General features: G+C 41.8%; 3 protein-coding genes across 4 annotated transcripts; 2 read left to right on the forward strand and 1 right to left on the reverse strand.

Annotated features, from left to right (window-relative positions):
- Positions 1-83: 83 nt before the first annotated feature.
- si:ch211-166a6.5 (clustered mitochondria protein homolog) lies at positions 84-12,131 on the forward strand. Its single transcript, XM_061671701.1, is given in 30 exon segments — positions 84-101; positions 871-1,011; positions 2,513-2,622; positions 3,055-3,226; positions 3,558-3,695; positions 3,784-3,938; positions 4,017-4,171; positions 4,253-4,369; positions 5,243-5,375; positions 5,452-5,544; positions 5,634-5,800; positions 5,937-6,116; positions 6,628-7,059; positions 7,133-7,206; positions 7,289-7,393; positions 7,485-7,585; positions 7,700-7,852; positions 7,943-8,005; positions 8,085-8,317; positions 8,418-8,502; positions 8,700-8,853; positions 8,943-8,998; positions 9,000-9,083; positions 10,142-10,222; positions 10,424-10,549; positions 10,625-10,734; positions 10,823-10,916; positions 10,987-11,112; positions 11,182-11,255; positions 11,441-12,131. Coding segments are annotated over 29 exon segments (4,176 nt in total). The 5' UTR covers positions 84-101; positions 871-956; the 3' UTR covers positions 11,991-12,131.
- A 994-nt stretch (positions 12,132-13,125) lies between these two features.
- srrd (SRR1 domain containing) lies at positions 13,126-15,376 on the reverse strand. Of its 2 annotated transcripts, none has more exons than XM_061671705.1 (6): positions 15,151-15,376; positions 15,021-15,061; positions 14,442-14,629; positions 14,274-14,372; positions 14,041-14,192; positions 13,126-13,968 (listed from the first exon to the last, which is right to left on the reverse strand). In XM_061671705.1, the coding sequence occupies exons 1-6, from the start codon at positions 15,291-15,293 to the stop codon at positions 13,716-13,718; spliced, it is 876 nt and encodes a 291-aa protein (XP_061527689.1). In that variant the 5' UTR covers positions 15,294-15,376; the 3' UTR covers positions 13,126-13,715. The 2 variants fall into 2 exon arrangements, with proteins under 2 accessions (XP_061527689.1, XP_061527690.1); XM_061671706.1 differs by having other exon boundaries at positions 14,442-14,624; positions 15,151-15,239.
- A 243-nt stretch (positions 15,377-15,619) lies between these two features.
- tfip11 (tuftelin interacting protein 11) lies at positions 15,620-21,239 on the forward strand. The gene is made up of 15 exons (XM_061673335.1): positions 15,620-15,716; positions 16,029-16,232; positions 16,352-16,523; positions 16,609-16,765; positions 16,852-16,979; positions 17,075-17,236; positions 17,378-17,569; positions 18,947-19,126; positions 19,232-19,366; positions 19,459-19,562; positions 19,641-19,809; positions 19,901-20,144; positions 20,230-20,372; positions 20,466-20,631; positions 20,754-21,239. Exons 2-15 carry the CDS (start codon positions 16,030-16,032, stop codon positions 21,098-21,100), a joined length of 2,502 nt encoding a protein of 833 aa, XP_061529319.1. The 5' UTR covers positions 15,620-15,716; position 16,029; the 3' UTR covers positions 21,101-21,239.
- Positions 21,240-21,303: the final 64 nt, after the last annotated feature.

Genomic DNA, 21,303 nt, shown 5'->3' on the forward strand with positions numbered 1-21,303 from the left:
TGGAGGCTTGCATTTACGAGGAGTACCCGAAGCCACCATTGCACCGCCCCCGAACTATACGAATACGTCACGGGTGCAAACGTTTTCTTTCTGACTCCACGGTGAGTACAACTGCACTGTAAGCAACTGGTGATTTTATTTCACAAACGCGGGGATCATTCTTCATTCATTTCATGCAGCTCATGAAAACATACAGCATCTTTGAGGAATTGAGTTAACTTTACGTTGTGACCTTTCTGTCGTTCCTCTGAGATGTATATGGATGTTAATGTTGATGGAATCCTGGTCCATGTTTTTAGAACGAAGTCTGTCCGTCTTGCTTGGTGTAGATTCGTAAATAAATATCTCGGTAATTCGTGAGTAACCACATAAGAAACAGACGCACCCATTTATGGAAGCAAAAAAAAACAACAATTTACTTGTAGTAAGTAGTTTCCTTTAAATATGATTCCACTTAGTCATGCGTGTCACCGAAGGTTACTGGCACTGTATTTACAAACGAATGATTGGGCTGAGTGAGGTTTAACCTCTACCAATCAAAATGAGTTATTTTCACTTCTCCTGCAGGGCTTATAGGGACTGAAACATGCCTGAGGTAGGAAGAGTGAGCGCAGATAGAATGCATAGACACACCCAAGCCAACGTGTGGGAGACACGCAGAGTAGACTAACTGACTGTGTGGAGCAACCAGAGGGTGGGGCTTTTTTTCTTTTTTGTTTCCTTTTACACACACAGAGAACAGATTAAGTTGAGTTTGCAGAACAGAAGGGGCAGGAGTCACAATCCAGCATAGTCGTTTACTTTCACTCTGCTGGGTTTACAAGCTGTCCAGCTGCACACTTTCAGGGACACTGTCTTATTGCATTCCAGCTTGAAGCAAGACTGCAGCAGTTTCCAGCATAGTGAAGCAAAAAAAAAAAAAAAAGAAGAAAAGAAAAAGGAATCAACACACAGACATGAAGGACAAAGCGAGGAAAGGAGCAGCAGGAAGAACTCAAACCAAGACTAATGGTGAGAAATCCAAACACGCTTGTTTTTTCCTTTTCCTTTATTTTCCTCCTTTTTCTTTGGATCCTCCATGTTGGAGAGTGCTAGGGGGTGGGACATTCAACATGCTTCTGTTGCTTTGAGTATGTTTGTTTTTCGGCATTTGTACTGCCAATACCCGAAGAGACAAAACCTGATATCCAAGAATAAAGGAGTTTTCATTCTCGTACGACTTTCTTACCTTTGAACACTCCACTTAGACAGGATGGAGTGGTCACGGTTGAATGTGTGCTGGCGTGTCTGCAGGCGAGATTGCCCTCAGGCCTTCCTACTCTCTTATAAATGTATGGGGCTTTTAGGCACAGTGTTCAACAGCTTATGTCACCCCCAAAAGCCCATGACAAGGTGACAAAAAGCGACCTTTTAGTAAATAAGCTCTAAACCTGTTTAGTGTGGGTACCAAAATAAACATGTCAACTATGCAGGTTTCTGCAGTAGTAAGTCACCTCCTATTGAGAAGAGGCTGGTGGCCGAATGCCAGAAAAGAGGTAGGAAGCTTCTGCCAACCAATGGTGAAGAGAGAAGCTGTTCTTTGGGTGCTTTCCAGTATTGGACTCCCACGCTGACAGCAAGGGTTTTATTGTAGAATGGCCACTTTCCTCCGAAATGAGTTTGTGCAGCGCTTGGAGAAGGTGTAGTAGGATGCAGAAGCATGCATGTATGCTTCACTGTGTTAGTTTGTGTTTAAGCACTTTGCAGTCTACACATGCCACTGCTGGGTGTGGTTGTCCCTTCAACCCTCGACGACATGAAGGCCGATAGGCAAATTCAACAGGTTTATCCACAATGTAGGTTATGCATGCTAGGTCCTGCTCTCCCCTGTGTGTGTGTGTGTGTGTGTGTGTGTCTGTGTAAGGGGTATGCGTGTGCATGTGCGCAGACACACCCATTTTTTATTATTTTATTATTTGCCTGAATTCATTTTCACCTTCCTTTGCGCTCGCTCTTTCTCCCTCTTCTTGTGCAAACCTTGAGTCACGTTTACTACTCATTCATTTCTTCATTGAATTCAGCCAATAGTTAAACCCATGGAAGCGCTAATAAACAATCGGTTGATTGAGAATTCAGTTGTGTTAAATTGTTTGACTTAACGCTGTTTTTGAAGCAATGGAGGAAAAATGGAGTGCACCACTAGGCTTTAACCGGCAGAGGCACCGTTGATACAGTCTCACGACTAGTTTGTGTTCTACAGAAGAACAGTTAAAAAAGGTTGAAGATGAGCAAACTACATCCACACAGACCTCCACGATGAGATTTTATTCTGCTCAACGCAACATTGGAATTGAAACGGGAGCTCAGATCATTCGAAGAGATTTTCTCATGGCATCATTAAAAGATAACAATTAATCAGTTAATTGATTTGTTAATTTTCTCTGTAGTCAATCATGTCAATTTAATCAAATGTTCAGCATATAATGAGCAGTATGAAGACAGATGTGGAGCTCTGTTTTCTCCCTCCGAACAGATGTTATCAGTGTTACTCATAGAAAAGATGCTCCTGCTATCAAGCATGAAGATGACTCATCGTTTCCCGTCAAGATCCAGGGAGCAGGAGTGGAGCCTTTTGAATTTCCGGTACAACAGCTACAATACACTTGAAAAATATATACATATTGTATATAGTTTATCTGTTTAACTGGATCTCACGTGCAGATTGTACCTAATGGTGTAACACAACATTCCCAAAAAGACTCATGCCCATGTGCATCTACTAAGTACTGAGCAATGGGTCTGAATATTTATGGCTGTGTGATATTTCCGTTTTTCTTTTTTAATAAATCAGCAAAATTTTCTACAATTACCTTTCTTTTCTGTCAATATGGGGTGCTGTGTGTACATGAATGAGGGAAAAAAATGAACTTAAATGATTTTAACAAATGGCTGCAATATAAAAAAGAGGTGGTGAATTTAAGGTGGTCTGAAAACTTTCCGTACCCACTGTATAGGAGTATACAGTATACAGTTAAGTGTGTGACTATTCTTTTGTGTTTTATATTGTGTGCAAAGATTCTTGGATTTTGGCTAGTTCAAGATGCGCTATCAACTTTGCTCTCAAGAGATGAGGTCGCCCCGCGCTCCAACCTGTCCCTGGCCTTCGCTGGCGCAACTCTCGACCCCCTTGCAGGATTGCAAAACATCAAGGGACTTAAACCTGGAGCCGTCCTGCGTCTGGTTGAGGGTACAACACTTTGTTTCGACCAGTGATTTCTAGTGACTTGAATTTCTTTACTTCATATCCAGTATATTGACTGGTTTTAATGTGTCTTTTGCTCTAATCAAGGAGAATCGCTTGGATTGTGGTTATTTCAGAGTATAGTCGGTTTACCCGATTTACAGTACTACAACTTCTGAAATGCTAACCAAATTAACTCGTACTGTCAGAAATACATTTACAGTAGGGGTTACAGTTTTAATTTGCTCACATTGAAATGTTGACTTGCTCTACTGCATAGTTGTGACTTTCACAAAGGTTATTGTGACCTTTACGCTAACTGTGCATGTCTTTCCAGAGCCTTTCACTGCTCGCTCAGCAAGGCACCATTTGGCACGGGTCCTAGAGCTGTTGAGGGCATCTGGACCTCAGGATGCATTGAGAGAAGGACGTTCACCAAGCTTACTGGAAACGCTTACGCATGCACAAACACCAGGTGGGCACACATACTTTATACTGTTTGTTTATGACAGAAGGTAATTGCAGTGATACACCTATAAAATAGTAAGTTATTGCTGCTTCAGAAACAAACTTCCCAAATGGAAAAAGCCTGAAACGGTCTACAAGCAACCCAAAACCCGAAGCGGCCAACAATGATTGCCCACCCCCTGAGTACCTCCTTCCTGGTTCCTCAGACAGACCACTGATGGCCCTACTACCACATAGCTCCCAGCCAGAGGTGGATACTGTACAATCCATCAAATCTGCTTGCACAAATCTATGCTGTCTTTAACCTTTTGAAATTTGCTGCCATCAGGTCCCAAGCTACCTTCGGGACTTGTCTCTTAGCTCTTGGGACCCTCCTCCAGGTCATAGGAAATTGCAAGGAGACTTCCTGTACATTACTGTGGTGACGATGGAGGGACAAAGGTGTGACATCACATCTAGTCCGAAAGGCTTCTTTGTTAACAGGTAACGTTTTAACATTCTTTTCATTTTTATAGTTTCATTATCACAGATTACATCATTAACGCTTGTCTTAACGCATTTCAGATCGACACCAGAAGTATTTGATCACCGTCCTTCGCAATCATCACCAGTGTGCCACTGCTTCACTGACCTGCTCTGTCACATTAGTCCTGCCTTCAAACAAGCTTTTACAAAAAACAGGTAAAACTACAATAGCATTTAATAGAAAAACAATCTGCATTTGCTTGTACCACGACACTCTGGGGAGTGGAAGTTTTTTAAATTGTCAGCGTGTGCTCTGACGAGAACGAGGCAGAAGATGCAATGAGTTGCTTTTATTTTGAAGCCAAACACAAATGACAGGGCTCTCAGTTCTGAGAACAGCCAGTTACAGTAACTCCTTACAGATTGTTATACTGTAATAAAAATAGATCAAATGATGTAAGACAATAGTTTGTTTATTGTGTGAAAACAGGAATTATTTTTCGTGACTCAAACTGCAAAAAGGGAAGATCAGTTCCTTTAACAAAGTTACAAAAATCCTCTGGTTTGTCTGCCTGTACTTTAATTAGCAGGCAGAATGATGCAAGTGGTTAGGAGCACATGTACTGAAGTGCATTTGCATTATATGGCAAAGGAAAGGGTTCAATCGGTACTCACAGCAAAAGGAGAGTGCATTTTTTGATACACATTTTTATCCATACTTGAATGTCTCCAAATTGTAATAGTTTCTTGTTCGACGAGTAAATTGCTTGTGCAGTTTTTATGTAATCACCAACCAACCAAAAAGCAATTAAAACAAGAGATCACACACAAATGTACACTTTGCTGACGTAACTGACTGATGCATACGCTGCCAGAATCCCACCAAAGCTTCCATCCAATTTTCTACCGCGTATCCGAAGTCGGGTCGTGGGGGCACTAACTTTAGCAGGGACGCCCAGACTTCCCTCTCCACCAAAGGTTATCCAATATAATCCAAATCCAGATCAATTTTAACAAAGTTTACTTTTATCATTCAAAATATTACTGTCTGTCTGCAATGACATTGTTTTTTTTGTTTGTTTTTGTAAGGCATCAGATATCGCAAGTGGACATGATGCCTACTCCTTACCAAACGCTGTGCTGGCTCGGCCCTCCCTGTGCAACACGCACCCACAAAAACACCTTCAGCAGGCTGGGGGTAGATGATCAACCGGCAAACCAGGTTATTTATAACAGTGACAATTATTGCATTTTTAACAATATACTGACACTGAGTCCTGCTTGAATCACTTGTTTAGGCTCCAGACTGGAATGAGGAGCTGCAAGCAGCCAGAGATCGTCCACAGACAAGCTTGGAGGAGAGACTGCAGAGGGAGCGAGCTCTGCTGCAGGTAACCTTTAAAAAAAAAAAAAAAAAAATTAAATCAGCTGTCATCCGAATGTCTAGACACACACTTACAAAGCAACACTATTTCCCCAGGTAAATAGTGCATTTGTGAGGACTGTGTCCCACGGGGCAGAGACTGTGGTGGAAGGCTTTGCTGAGCCAGTCAATGGTAACCCTGAGGATCCAGCTTTCTTGTTTGGTGGCCTGTTCATGAGCCAGGGGGCAGCTAGTGCTGTGTTTGGTGGCGAGAGGGGCCGCAGGTAAGGACATAATACAGCAAGTGACAAAATACTAATATATAGTATTATATATTATGTAACAGCCTTTAATTGTGGTTTTTGTACCATTTCAATTTGAATTGCTACTCATAGGTGATTCCACATTGTCTAATTGCAGGGCTGCTCAGAGATTGGAGCTTAAAGGAGTGCAGGTTTACAGTGATTTACAGGGACTGCAGGGGTTGCACACTCTACCTACGGCCATTGTAGACTACAGAGGAGTGCGCCTGTCAGCCCAAGGTTTGGCTCCTGGCTTGGAAGGCACGGAGCAGGATGAGGGAGCGGCTCCCGTGTCACGGTACAGTCCTTTCTAAGATCCCCTTTAAATCAGCATCAGTTCTTCTTTCAGGAGTTTGTATTCAAACTTTTTTTTTTTTTTTTTTTTTACCCTTTAAGGCCACCATACTTCTTGCTTGTGTTCTGAAAATCCCACATCTTTTAATGTCATGTCCATACAAGATTAGTGGTGGTAATGTCAAATCAAGTCTCACGCGTAGCTCATCCAGGCTGCGCATTGAGACACAATTTAAATTCAGCATGTAAAATCCCATTTAATGGGTTTAGATACTTATGGCTCACCAGATCATCTTACAATATGTTGTGCTAATAGAAGCTTATTAAATTGTGTTCTTTTGGATCTAAAAGAAACACTACATCTCAATGAACTATTACCTCCTTTGCGATATTAAGATTTAACTATAGATCATTGTCCTTCCATTACTGATTGTACAGTTGACAATGTTCAAGCCCTGGTGACGTTCTCTTGTTCTATTTAATATAATGAATACATCAATTTGTTTTTGGTTTAGGGGGTTGCTCTATGGAGTGAATGCTGGATTGCAGGAGTCCCCCCATCGCAGACGCCTACTGGAACTCCTGGCTCACGCTTCCAAAGCTCTTTCTCTCCAGAAACATGTTGTCTTGGCACCCAATGGTCACCGCGTACCACTGTTCACATCAGTGGATGCACAAGGGCTGCTGGGGGCTGACGGGCGGTTCTACATATTGGATGTGTTTAGGACTTTTCCAGCTGATGCCAACTACTGTCCAGAAGTCAATGGTGAGACAATAAGTGGAGAAGAGAAGGAGAAAGAAATCTGCAAAGGAGCTGAGGAGAAGAGCACCAGTGTAAAAGGAGGCTGGCCACTGAATTATCAGAAAGACTTTGGCCTTCCCAAGAGTTTTGCTCACAGCTTGTGTAGACTGAGGCCAGAGTTGATGCAGGTCTTCATCCAGCACAAGTGAGTTCAACTGGTTCTTCTGAAAAATGTTGACTTTTGGTTTATTTTCATTACATTATTGTGCTTATATTAGACACACCCAGTTCACACAGCTTGTCAGGGAGAAGTTGGATAACAACGGAGGCTTTGAAGAATGTGCGACAGCTTGTAAGAAGTCTGACAGATTACATAACAACTGGCGGACACCATGGAAAGTTGACATAATTTCCATACATATTTCTGTTTACAGCTGACTCTCGAGCCACTGAGGCAGTACGAGCTGCTTGTAGAGAAGTGGGCTCTCTTAGTGAAATCATCTTTGAGATGCGATTTTGCCCCAATGTCTTCTCTCCAGGTACCAAGAGAAACTAGAGTCTATGAACAAACCCAATCGATTTGCGCAAGCATAATTTCACAGACATTTTGTTCTTGTTCTGTCTATTCAGGAGTATCATACCCCAGCAGTGAAAGTGTATCACTACAGATGCAAGAAAAGTTACTGCGAGAAGCTGCGGCTTTCCTTATCACCCACCAGATACCAGCCTTTGTACGTACATCCATTGATTATATGAATGTACTTTATAAACCTCCATTGTTGGATAGTTACAGAACACCTGGAGAAAATGGCAAATAATCAGTTTGCATATGTGCACATTTACAGGTGGAGTATTGTCTGCAAAGCGATGAGACCCCAATGGATGGAGCTTCCCTGAAGGAAGGGCTACACGAGAGAGGCATCAACTTACGCTATCTGGGCCATGTTATCAAAACCATCAACCAGTCCAAACACAAAGAGAACCTAAGGCATTTAATGGTGTGTTTAGCAAAGCAAATTCAGTTAAACTAGCTTTAATATAAGTGCTCTCCAAAACATGTTTGCTAAAATTCCTTATGTCTTCACCAGAGAATAGTCAGGAGTGAAATATTAACGCGCTCAACAAAGAGAGTCTTCAACAGCTTCCTCCAGGTACTTTTAATTGCTTCTATATGGATTCCCACCTTCTTATTACATCATGAAATACCCGTTTTAACTTTCATCTTTGCAGGGAGTGGACATGCCTTGTTTAGCTACAGCGGTCAGTCACTTCCTGTGCTGCCTGTTGGTCCCTCACTTCACAGCCACCACATTGGGAGAGGAGACAAAAAAGAAGTCACGGCGCCGTGGCCGAGGGCCTGGGGCCTCTGAGAGTACCCCCTGGAGCATGCTCACCGCGACTGAGCTATGGAACCAGGTCTGCCAGGATGCTGTTGAAACATACGGCCTCTCTGACAGTCTTGGGTAAAGCTATAACTTTTTTTTTTTTTTGCTCTGGCTTAATTCGTTTGCAATGCAAACGCTCGTTAGTTTTACACCAACTGCCTTTTTCTCATTTTGGCAGTCCTGGTCTGAACCAACTGGTTGAACGCTACGGACTTCAGAAGATCTCACTGCTTAGAGAATTCTGTTTAAAAACTGGAGTACAGGTATCAAAAAAAGCACAAGAGTAAGAAATACTTAATGGACTCTTCCTTGACCCACGCACCTCGCCTTTCCAAAGTTTTGATGGCGACAAATCCGTTTTGTGTAATTCAGCTAACAAACTGTTAAAACTTAATCTCTCATGAACTTAATCTTAACCGAAGCAGAATCCCGACGTTTGTTCATTCTGTGTCTACACCAGCTGAGATTGAGGGACTACTTCTTTGACAGCCATAGTAAAGCTCCCATCGGACCAGACGACATTATCAACATATTCCCCATTGTCAAACACATTCAGATGCCCACTTCAGATGCTTCGAAGGCATTTCGTGCTGCACAGAACTACCTTGAGAAAGGTGGGCCAGTTAATCTGAACCCATGAACTGAGGTGTTTGTAAGAAGTCTTGACCTTCAACCTCAAAATGAATGTTTGTCCCAACGGCAGGTCTGTTGGATCAGGCCTATGAACAGCTAAAAGATGCTGCATATCTGTTTGGTAGATGTGTGTGATGATCTCCATCCTGAGGCTTGTTATTGCCACAGCCTGCTGGCCAAGTTAGCGTTTCTTCAGGGGAAAGCTGCTGAGGTAGGTTGCAACTCAAAGATCGAAAACCTTTTCTGTGTACACAAAAGCCGATTTTGCTCAGATATCGTTGACAAATCTGTCTAAATCTGTATTTGTGAGCACTTGTCCTTTGCTGAGATAATACACCACCTCACAGAATGATTATTGCACCGGTGTGCCTTAGGCTGCCCTCTGCTGACTTCACCTCATGAAAAATGGGAGCAAAAACGAAAGTGTTGTTTATTTTTCTTCAGTGTATTTATTAAGCGCTGTATGTTTTTGTTCATGCATTGGTGCAGGAGTTAACTATTATAGCTGTAATCTATCAAGTTGGAGAGGGAAACATCTATTTATTTATTCACTTTTCATGTACCCACATTCATGTATGCTAAAATAATTCTTTCCTAACAAGGAAGACTTATTTTATTTGTTTTTCATTTTACACCTGGTTATCACCCAAATGTATGGTTACAATACGTATAATTGGAATATATTTTTTTAAAGCAATTTATGTAAAATATACCCTGTAATTTACGTCTGTGATCATGTCAGTCTTCCTTTTATGTTTGCCTGGCAACAACAACAAAAACATTACTTGAACACAATATTTTCAGGATTTTAGGTGTTGGGTATTCGCAAAATGTATAGCTATGGTGCATGTATAATTTTATACTTAATGCATTAAATATTTGATAATTTCACTAGCTGTAATTGTTTGTATTTTCTAGCAACTCTACGAAATGTCAGCAATGTGCTAATAAGTAAAATTTTAAAGATCTAATTTTGTTTTATAGCGAGAATCTGAAAATGAAATTTGCGATTCTTATACCCTAAATTGATTGTTTTACAAATACAATACAAATTTAAATTTGCGGCACAATAGTAAGTAATGTGTGTGGAAAACGTTTAAATGAGAAAATACCCTCTCTTTTATGGGTCATGATGTGGAAAAATATTTTTTTTCAGTTTGAGTGACTGAATTAGTATTTTACCACCACATAACTACAGTAATGGCAGCTGTAGCTATTAGAAGTAACCAGCGTAATGTAGCCTTCTTATTGAACATCTTTGTTCCTCAGGCCCGCAGTCTCCAGTTGAGAGCCGTGGTCATCAGTGAGAGAGTGCTCGGGTTTGATCACCCCAACACTATCCACCAATATGTAAGTTTAAAAAAAAAAAAAAAAAAAAAAAAAAAAACTTTCCTTTTCACTCATTACTATTTTTTTTTTCCGAGCAAATCGCAGGTTTACGTAACACTGTCACTGTGAAGATAAATGCAAATCATCTGTTGACATATTTCTACAGAAACAATGCTGTTTCATAAGGTCACAATCCTTTTTTTTATGGTTCTGTTCATATAGGCACTCTTAGCTATATATGTTTGTGCTGGAGGGGAGACCAACCTGGCCCAGAAGTGTTTGCTCAGAGCACGTCTGCTTCTGCTAACCATCCATGGAGAAGACCACCCATACATTGCCAGGCTAGATGTAAGAATTCAAAACATTGCTCTTATTATTAACATATCACTATTGTAAATATTCCTAACCTTCTTGTCCTTGCAGAGTTGTCTTGGCCTGCTGTTAACAGGGGACCAAGCAGGGAAATATCTAAAAAACGCCCTCAGACTCAATACTTCCTTCTTCGGCGCAAAAAATATGCACACTGCCCTCACGTAAGATTTTGATTCCACCAGCCTCTCTCCCATTGTTTGGCCATATTTCCAACATCACCTTTATTTTTTCCCTCCCTTTCCTGTGTAGTCAGCATCTGGTGTCCCAGTGGCTGTGCACCAAAGGTGACTACCGAGGTGCTATGAATCACGAAAAAGAGGCCCTCGCAGCTTTCACCACCTTGGTCAGCATAATTTTCTCAGCGCACGCAATTAGAATTAATTGGATTCAATCCTACATCTGTTCTCCTCCAGTTTGATGAGGATCACCCTCAGACACGATGCAGCAAAGAGTTTCTGTGCACAATCACCAAGCAGGCCGTGCAGGTAGAACGCTCCCTCAGACAGGCTGGAGCTAATGCTACAGAGCACGCAGTGGAGGTAAGAAACAACTTCTTTAAACCTTGGAGGGAATGGTCTTTAAACCTCTTTGTGCCCACTGCTTTTTAGTGCCTGACCCCTACAAGTGAGAATGTTCTGGAGCAGATGGTTCTGGTCACTGGGATCAAGAAGATTGCTATTAGGTAAATGATTAGTACTGTAATGAAAAAATTAAATAGCTGATGGTGACTTGCTTGTTGCTATTGTTGTAGAGCTAACACACGCCAGTTTAAAACACATTTTTACACTCATGCAGATGAATATCTGCTCTTACCTGAAGAAAACACTCACATTCAAAGCTATTCAATAATCTTAAGTGTTTTTATAGTGACAGGTATCAGGAGTACAAGCAGAAACATCAGGAACTAAAGGCAGCCGTGGCAAAAGAGCTGATGAGTAAAGCCACAAAAGAGCTCTTAGAAGTTATGAACGGACATGAGGAGCCAGCTCAAGAAACCGGAAGCGGCGCGGGCGAGGAAATTCCGAACGGAGGAAGCCTGACGCTGGAGGAAACGAGTGAGAGCCAGCAAATGCAAGAAACCTCAGTCGACACCGTGGGCTCAGCTAACGGTCACATGGGAGAGGAGAAAACAGAAGAGGACGGAGGCAAGGCAGAGCCCAGCCAAAGTGTGGTTTTAAATGCTGAAGCCAAAATGGAGGATTTTGCTCATGGTGACTCAAGTGCAGCAAATGGGGTCAAGGCCACTGAGGGGATGCAATCTGACCAAACACCCGACGAGAAGAAGTCAGATGAGGTTACTTGGAGCCCGAAGAGTAAGGGAACGTGGGCAGATGTTGTCTCAAACATGTCAGCAGCTGCTGAAACAGGAAGCAATGGGGTACAGAGCATCTCTGTCAATGGAACAGATAAAGTGTAAAAACATCAGATATTAGAAATTAGTGTAGCATCCCACTGTAAGATAAACGGCGACATGACGCGCTTTACTGTGAGTTCGTGCTGGGAGGTGTCTTGTCTGCTCCAGCGCTACTTTTCTTTTTAAAATAAACTTTTTACCATGCCGCTTTCTCCTGTTTGAATTGATTTAATCTTTTAAGCACACACACCTTTACAAAATCATTGCTCAGGTAAACATTTAAAGATAATTGGCAGTTGCTGTCAATAACCAAAAGATAAGATTTAGTAAATGACAGCACGATAGTGCCTAGTATGTCTGCCTCAATTACTGAGGTAAGGAGTTCGAATCGCTGTTCCGGCCTTCCTGGGTGGAGTATTGTAACTTCTTCTTATGCTTACGTGGGCTTTCTCTGGGTACTCTGGCTTCCTCCCACATCTACAAAAGTTCATGTTAATCGAAGACTTTCAATTGCCCATAGATGAGAATGTGAGTGCGATGGTAATTTGTCTCCAGTAATGTGCACTACTATTAGCTGGCAACCAGTTCAGGGTGTAACCTGCTTCTCGTCCAAAGTCAGTGGGGATGGGCTCGAGCTCACTCATGACCCTAATGAGGACAAGCATAGATTAATTCAATTAACCATATACATATATGTGTGTGTGTATAAAGAGAGATGCCTAATTTGCAGTCCCTTTCAATTCTTTATTAAACAAACACTGCACAGTCCAAATTTTTGCAGCAAAACTTTGTGATCAAATGTCAACTGTAATGTACTGGTGTCAACACACCCTCTTTTTGTCCAACTCCTGTCAAACTAAGTAAACAGGTATACAGAGGAAGCCACACCTATTGGTACAATCCCAGAAATTCCAATGCATGCCAAGATATGTGCAACTGAAACAACCGCTACTACTTTTAACAAGTTAGATTTTTTTGTGGTCATATTTAGTTTAATTGTCCTCTTCATTGCAACGGTTGGCATGGCCATTATGTGTGAAGTATGTTCTCCCTGTAGCTGCATTGTCGTTCACCCCCCCCCCCAAGGTGAGGCACTGTTTCCCTCTGTTGGATTTATCTCACCATACATTATAATGAATAAACACAAAAGGAATGAAGACGTTGGTCATTTTACTCATGAGGAGGGCGCATGGGAGATTGTTCAGGTTACAGCCTCTCAACACGCTCTAAACAATCTCTCCCGTCGCTCCTGCATTTATTTGAAAATAGGGAGGTTTCTAAGTTTACAAGACATAACGTACTAAGCTACAAGACACAACACACTAAGGGTAGGGTTTCAAGGTGAAAACATGGCACCTGCCACGTCCCGGCCACGTCCTTCTCTCAGATGATTCCTGCTGAGTCATCTTCTTGAAGGCGAGACATCTTTCTTTCTAAACATTGTCCATAATACTAATGCAAGCTAAGCAAATAAATGATAACTTCTACAATATATCTAACACCCTCGCAACTAAAAACAAAGGTTCTGTTTCAGGCAGTTCTTTTGCCAAAAGAACTGAAGTCAGGCCTTGGGCCTTAGACAGTTGCTGCCCAATTATCAGGGATGGATTAAATGCAGAGAGCAGATTCAGCTGTACATTGTGACATTTTTTTTAAGGACATATTGAAACTTGGTTGTGTCCATAGAAAAAGAATCAACATCACAGGATTATTAGTGTTAACATACTTATCCATGTTTTCTCCTTTCCCGCACTGCTTGCGGGCAGATGAAGAAGTGGAACGAGTAGTTCATGTCCTTTCTCCATTCAGAAATTCTCTTTGTATTATCTCCAAATCAGAGCAGTGCTGATATTGTGGTTCAGGTGGCTCTGTCCAGGTCGACTGGTTGAGACTGTTAAGGTTTCTAGTATTAAAAGTGATGAGTGCAGTGTCGCTGAAGACGTCAGTCAGATGAGATGGACAGGTCAGTTGTATCTCCTCGCACACAGTCACTGCCTGGCTGATGTAGCTGTAGTTCCGCTTAAATTCTCTCTCGATCATTCTGTCCAGACAACAAAATTAAATAAAACACACATTAAAAGATTATTTCCAAAACAAAATGTCTTTTACAAACCTCTCCCTCATGCCACTGAAGCTGTTTCCAATTATCACCACAAGTGGCAGACATTTTGGACTCCAGTTCTTCCATAAGAGGTTATTGTACAGAGCTTTCCCACAATGCATGAGATAAAAGAGCGTAGGTCTGGTGGCCCGTCGCTTCCCCTCCTGCACATCATGAGGTGAAAAAGACATAGCAGTAAAATGGCACGTAAATATACGCAACTTTATGTGCCTCAGCATACTGACCTCATTGTCTGTGAGTACAGTCAGACCCAACTCTCGGAGTACATCTTTTTCTCCAGGGGAGAAAGCAGGGTCAAAAACAAAACAGTCCTTTAATGGAATCTGGAAGAGGCACATGTAGTTATGTTAGTATGTTTGGACATAGCTGAAAACATCAATATATATTTTCACCTTTGCTGCATCCAGGAGCAGGAGCATAATGGCAAGCTGGTACCGAGCGGACACACATGTGGAAAAGGTGCCCAGGCCATAACACACACACTCCAGTGGACATATTTGGGCATCTAAACTCTCTTGCACCTGGCCTGAAGAGACCTCCATGTCTTTTTGGTTCAATGATGCTGCCACCAACATCTGCTCTGGGGACAAGATTGGAAACAACAGTGGTCACCGAATCTGTTGTTTCGGCTTCTGATAGAACAAATACTCAGAAGCAAATAAAATGTATTTATAAAGCGCATTTCATACACAAGGTAACTCAATGTGCTTTACATAATTAAAATAATTTAAAAACAAAGTAAAAAAAACTGCTTATAAACATTTAAAACAAAGCGAAAAATACAATTAAAACAGCATACAGTCCAAGAAATATCATTTAACAGTGGAAATGCTCTAAAAAGCAGGAGAAAAAAAGACGTTTTTAACCTGGACTTAAAAACATTCACACTTGGGGCTGACGTCACTTTTGTTGGCAACTTATTCCATTTGTGTGCAGCATAAACAACGTTCGTCTTTATCTAAGGGACTCACCTTTCCATTCTTTCCAAAAGCTTTCATATCCCATTTCAGCCCTGCAGGGAATAACGCAAAGTTAGCATATGCGTACGAATTAATTTCAATAAAACATTTTCTGTTCAGTTTTGAATGTTACGTTTCTTACACTATTTCTTTGATCCTTTTAAGAGTTTTCCCAACATCCAGTGGCTCATTGCAGTGGGCTAAAGACATCTGTAATGGCTTCAAATTCCTGGATGCGCCTTTCCGCCGACGTGCAACCTGCCACTCACCACCTGTGTCAGACATCTAAATTAATTCAATTGTTATATGAATTTTCATTGATTAAATGCCTAAACTTATTGAACGTTTGCCTTTAGTTACTGAGAATGGGCGTGACGCAGGGAAATACTTTTGTGTGACACCAGATTTCCACTTCCGGGGTGATTTCCGGCTTGGGCGCTAATAATATTTATCATATGATTTTTTTTTTAGATTAATATGTAATTGGAATACATGTCTTATTAGTGGCATTCATTCTTAAACTAGTTAATACATAATTGTTTTTTAAAAAAAAAAAACAGTCGTCAACAGCAGAAGTACTTTTTCTCCCGGAAGAACTCAAAGTGTTCCGGTGTGCGGTACGTCAAGAAGCTAGCTAACGTTAGCTACCGAAACGTATTTATTGTTACAAGAAGAGCATGTTAATCTTATCTGACCTTTGAAAAATAGGTAATGTATTTTAATAATTAAAGGAAATCTTTATTTTACGTTTTTATTTACCTATATATAAAAAACACTGACGGTTATTTGTTTTATCACGTTCTACACATTACGGTGTTGGACTATATGGATCATACAAAGCAATGGAGATACGTAATTCTCGATTTTTATTATTCATTAAAACGACAAAAAAAATTGCATATGGATATAGTGTATGTTCACGGGCATGCTTTCGAAGCATTTGTTACGTTTGTAATGTTGATAACTTGGTACCGTTTGGCATTTAACTGGCTGTGCATCTTTAAACATTATTCGCTCCAGAATGTCAATGTCACACCTGTACGGACGGAGGGCGGCGGAGGAGGAAGGCGTAGAGATTGAAAATTTTGAGATCACAGATTGGGATTTGGCCAATGAGTTCAACCCAGACCGCCGTAGACACAGACAGACCAAGGAACAAATGACTTATGGCATCTGGGCAGAAGGGGACTCTGATGATGAGAGACCCAGCTTTGGAGGCAAGAGGTAAGTCATGGCTTTGTTTACATATTAAACCACATCAACTCACCATAATCATTCCAAGGTAGCAAAACAACAAGCATTTTTAAGGAGTAATACATTAAAGCAAGTGTTTGTTTTTCTAGATCTAAAGACTACACTGCTCCAGTAAACTTTGTGAGTGCAGGATTAAGAAAAACGGCAGTTGACGAAAAACAGCAAAGGGAAGAAGACGACGACGACTCTGATAATTCAGATGATGACACTCCCTCGGCACCACTGCCTCCTCGAGTATCAATAACAAAAAAGCTTCAGAAGGTAAATTACAGTTTGTTATTCACTGCAGCATGTCTTCTAACAGGATTCATTAGTTTTATTTGTGAAAAAACATGTTTTTTTTCAGGGTAATTTCCGTGGAAACCAGTCTCAAAGGTTTGCAGGTGGTATACAGGCTGGACAAGGAATTGGTTCCTGGGAAAAACACACTAAGGGAATTGGGCAAAAACTGCTGCAGAAAATGGGATATCAACCAGGCCGAGGCTTGGGCAAGAATGCTCAAGGTATGCAGAATTATGGGTACTTACTTTTAGGTTATGGGTGATTACAGTGCACAATTTCTTGACCATTTGCGTCTTTAATGCTACAGGAATTGTCAATCCTATCGAGGCAAAGATTCGTAAAGGAAAGGGAGCTGTGGGTGCTTATGGCAATGAACGAACCCAACAGAGTCTTCAGGATTTTCCTGTGGTTGACTCGGAGGAGGAGGAGGAAAAGGTAACATGAAAATGGTCTTGGCATTTCCTTCTTTACTCTCAATCGTAAAAGTAATCCAACACTGTAATGACATTCTAAATCATCTGTTTCGTTAGGAGTTTCAGAAGGAACTAGGTCAGTGGCGTAAAGATCCGGCTGCCACTGGAGGAAGGAAGATACCAAAGTATTCCTACAAAACAGTAGAGGAACTGAAGGCTAAAGGCAAACTTGCTGGGCGCAGCACAGGAGCATCGGCTGGTGAGCTGGCACAAGTCAAGGTAAACTATTTATTTATTTAAGACTTGCTGTAATATTGACAGAATAGTATGTAGAAAATTACCTGTGGCTATTGGAAATAAACATGGTGTGGAGAAACTTTCCTCCTCAGTTTCATTCATCCAATATCTTGCCATGTGCAGGTAATCGATATGACCGGAAGAGAGCAAAAGGTATATTCCAGTTACAGTCAGATGTCCAACAAGCACAGTATGCCAGAAGAGGGTCCACCAAGCATGTCCACGCGAGATCAGAAGGGATCCGGCTTTGTGCTTCCTGAACTTGAACATAACCTGCAACTATTGATTGACCTTACGGAACAAGACATATTGCAGGTACAACCAAACATCTTACAGATAAACACTTAAACCAAAACTTACTGGCCAGCGCAGGAGGTAAAACCTTACAATCTTAAATTAGATCTATATGCCAAAAGTCACTATACACGTCCTTTTGTTTTCAGTTCAGGATCAGTTCTTGACAGACAATTCATTGGATGTCTGCTACTACCACCACTAATGAAAACACCAAACTCATAGAGTAGGCGTTTGCGCAAAGCCAGGTAACGTCTCCCTGGAGAACTGCACTAGAACGAGGCATTAACAAAATCTCGACATGGTGGGTAATTTGCAAAGTGATAAAGCTTTTCCTGTACCACCTTCAGATTGTTCAAAAGCTTCAAATGGAAGATTATGATGTTCAACAACCTGTAGTTGGTACGGGTAAAGCCTTATCACTCCCCGAAGCATTCTACATACTCGAGCTTTTGTTAAGGCTGAGTTCCAGTGCAGCCTTTCAGATGGACTTATCCTGTTGTTAGGTGAACGCTTGTTCTAGGAGTTTGGTGTTTTCATCAGTGGTGGTGGTAGCAGCCCTTCTGCTGCATGGTTTGTTAAGAACAGATTCTGTTTCGAGAAACCTGCCATGGATAGCGTACATTTTATGACACACTGGAGTAGTGTGACAGCCATAAAGCTTCTCAAACTGGTGCTGAACCGCAGTCAGGGACAGAAGGCTGCTCCAGTGTCAATTGGCAAGGGAATGATATGTTTACAAAACTGGAAAGCCTAACCTGTGTCATGTTTATGGCCTCACGTCTGTCCGAACCTGATACGTGAAACAAAAGCGAGAAAAGGATGTTTATAGTGCCTTATGGGACACCCTGTATATCAAAGGGTATGCATCATACAGCTCTTGTGGCCGATGCGTTTACTTTGGAACAGTGAGGACCACTGAAATATTTTCTATCAGTCATGACCAGTTGTTAGATATATTGTAGAAGTTATCATTTATTTGCTTAGCTTGCATTAGTATTATGGACAATGTTTAGAAAGAAAGATGTCTCGCCTTCAAGAAGATGACTCAGCAGGAATCATCTGAGAGAAGGACGTGGCCGGGACGTGGCAGGTGCCATGTTTTCACCTTGAAACCCTACCCTTAGTGTGTTGTGTCTTGTAGCTTAGTACGTTATGTCTTGTAAACTTAGAAACCTCCCTATTTTCAAATAAATGCAGGAGCGACGGGAGAGATTGTTCAGAGCGTGTTGAGAGGCTGTAATCTGAACAATCTCCCATGCGCCCTCCTCATGAGTAAAATGACCAACGTCTTCATTCCTTTTGTGTTTATTCATTATAATGTTTGGTGAGATAAATCCAACACCAGTCCATTGCATACCAACATTATGTTTTGTGGTCTCACAACCAACTGTGTAGTCGGCCCGCCGCCTGCAGCATGAAAAAGATGTGGTTGTGTCGCTGAGCCACGAGTCGAAAGCACTGCAGAGCAGGCTGGAGGAAGAGGAAGAAGCCATCCACAGAATGGAAGCGGTGCTGGCTTTCGTTGACCGTTTCCCATCTGGAGAGACAGCGCCAGGGGAGGGACCCACTTTGCAGGTATGATTATTTAGTGAAAATATTTTTATGAGCAGTTACACGGCACTGACAACTAATGTTGTGTTTCTTTACTTTTAACCTCTTTGTTAATTTTACTTCCTTCAGGAGTGCGTCCACATCTTTGACACTTTGCAGACAGACTATTATGAAGAATACAATACGATGGGTTTAGCTGACTTGGCAGCAGCTGTTGTTCATCCATTACTCAAAGAAAACCTTTTCTCCTGGGATCCATTGAAGGTATGTGTCCCTTCCATTCTTTATAATGCAGCCCGGTAGCTTTGAATTAGTCATCTAGTTGGCCCCTCTCAGACTGTTTTTGTTTGTTTCAGGACTCTTCTTATTGCCTTGAAGAGGTTGGTAAGTGGAGGGCAATTCTCGAATCGAGGAACCTTATCACCGGTGGGCAAGATTCAAAGATGGACCCTTACCACAGGTAAAAAGCAGACACATTGAACAGCCTAATGGATTTTCCATGAACCTGTTTTGATTCCATCTGTGTACATTGTTCCAGACTGCTGTGGGAAGTATGGGTCCCAGTGATGCGGTCCTCTGTGTCCGGATGGCAGCCTCGCATGGTCGGGCCAATGGTGGACTGTGTTGAATTGTGGTCTCCTCTTCTTCCACTTTGGATCTCAGATCACCTGCTCGAGCAGCTTATTTTACCTCGGCTGCAGCGAGAGGCAAGGCATATTTCTTGTATAATATGATAGTGATTTTAAGTTGTGTTTACTGTGTTTGTACTACCTTGAAACCCTGTTTTGTGATCAACAGGTGGATACCTGGAACCCCTTAACTGACACAGTGCCCATCCACTCATGGATCCACCCTTGGCTGCCTCTGCTCCAATCACGTCTCGAGCCTCTATACGCGCCCATCAGGAGCAAATTAGCGAATGCTTTGCAGCGATGGCACCCCAGTGATGCCTCAGCGCGCCTCATCCTGCAACCGTGGAAAGATGTTTTTACTCCAGGTGCTTGGGAGGCCTTCATGGTGAAAAACATCATCCCTAAACTAGGTAATCTACCTCTTGCTGTTTGTTAATTGCGCCTTTTTGTCCCTTATTGTCGTTGAAGTGTGATTTAGTCTATTTCCTCCCACAGCTCTGTGTCTGGAGGAGCTGGTGATCAATCCTCACCAGCAGCAAATGGAGCCCTTTCATTGGGTGATAGACTGGGAGGGCATGCTTTCCCCCTCCAGCCTGGTCTCCCTGCTGGATAAAAACTTCTTTCCAAAATGGCTGCAAGTAAGGACATTTCACAATCAAAGTATCTGTACACCTGACATAGCAACCTTAACAATTGATTTTATTTGACCTTGTTGTGTTTGTACTCAATAGGTCCTGTGTTCATGGTTGAGCAACAGTCCTAATTATGAGGAAATTACCAAATGGTACCTCGGTTGGAAAACCATGTTCAGTGATGTCTTGTTGTCACAGACACTCATAAAAGAAAAGTTCAATGAAGCGCTGGACATCATGAACCGTGCAGTATCTTCAGGCATGGGTGGGTTTCAGGAAATATATAGTGACACAAATTCATGTCAGCATTTCTTTCATGAATTTAATAAAGAGTAGGAGATGGTGTGAGGCAACATATTACAACATGCTCTCTATGTGTACCGGCAGGTGGATACATGCAACCCGGTGCAAGAGAAAACATTGCTTATCTCACTCAGACTGAGAGAAGAAAGGACTTCCACTATGAGGCCATGCAAGAACGCAGGGATGCCGAGAGTGTCGCTCACAGGGGTGCCAGCACTAGCGTACCCACAAACTTTAAAGATCTCATCCAGACCAAGGCAGAGGAGAACAATATTGTGTTTATGCCCATAGTGGCCAAACGCCACGAAGGCAAACAGCTATACACATTTGGGCGTATCGTCATCTACGTAGACAGAGGGGTTGTATTTGTGCAAGGAGAGAAGACGTGGGTTCCCACATCTCTGCAGAGTCTGATAGATATGGCTAAGTGATTGTGAATAGGCCTGCTGGTCATTATGTAAAAATGAAGTGCTGTGGAGTAAATGTGTAATTCCACCAAATAGTATCACAATGTTTGTACACTTTTAAAAAAGATATGTAGAATTACAAATAAATGTTTTTTTGTATATATATTTTTTTCTAGGTTTGCCATTATTTTAGTACTCGACATATACGACTGTAAAATATTGGCAAC

Source organism: Phycodurus eques, chromosome 3, assembly GCF_024500275.1.
Source record: "Phycodurus eques isolate BA_2022a chromosome 3, UOR_Pequ_1.1, whole genome shotgun sequence".
Lineage (NCBI taxonomy): Eukaryota > Metazoa > Chordata > Actinopteri > Syngnathiformes > Syngnathidae > Phycodurus > Phycodurus eques.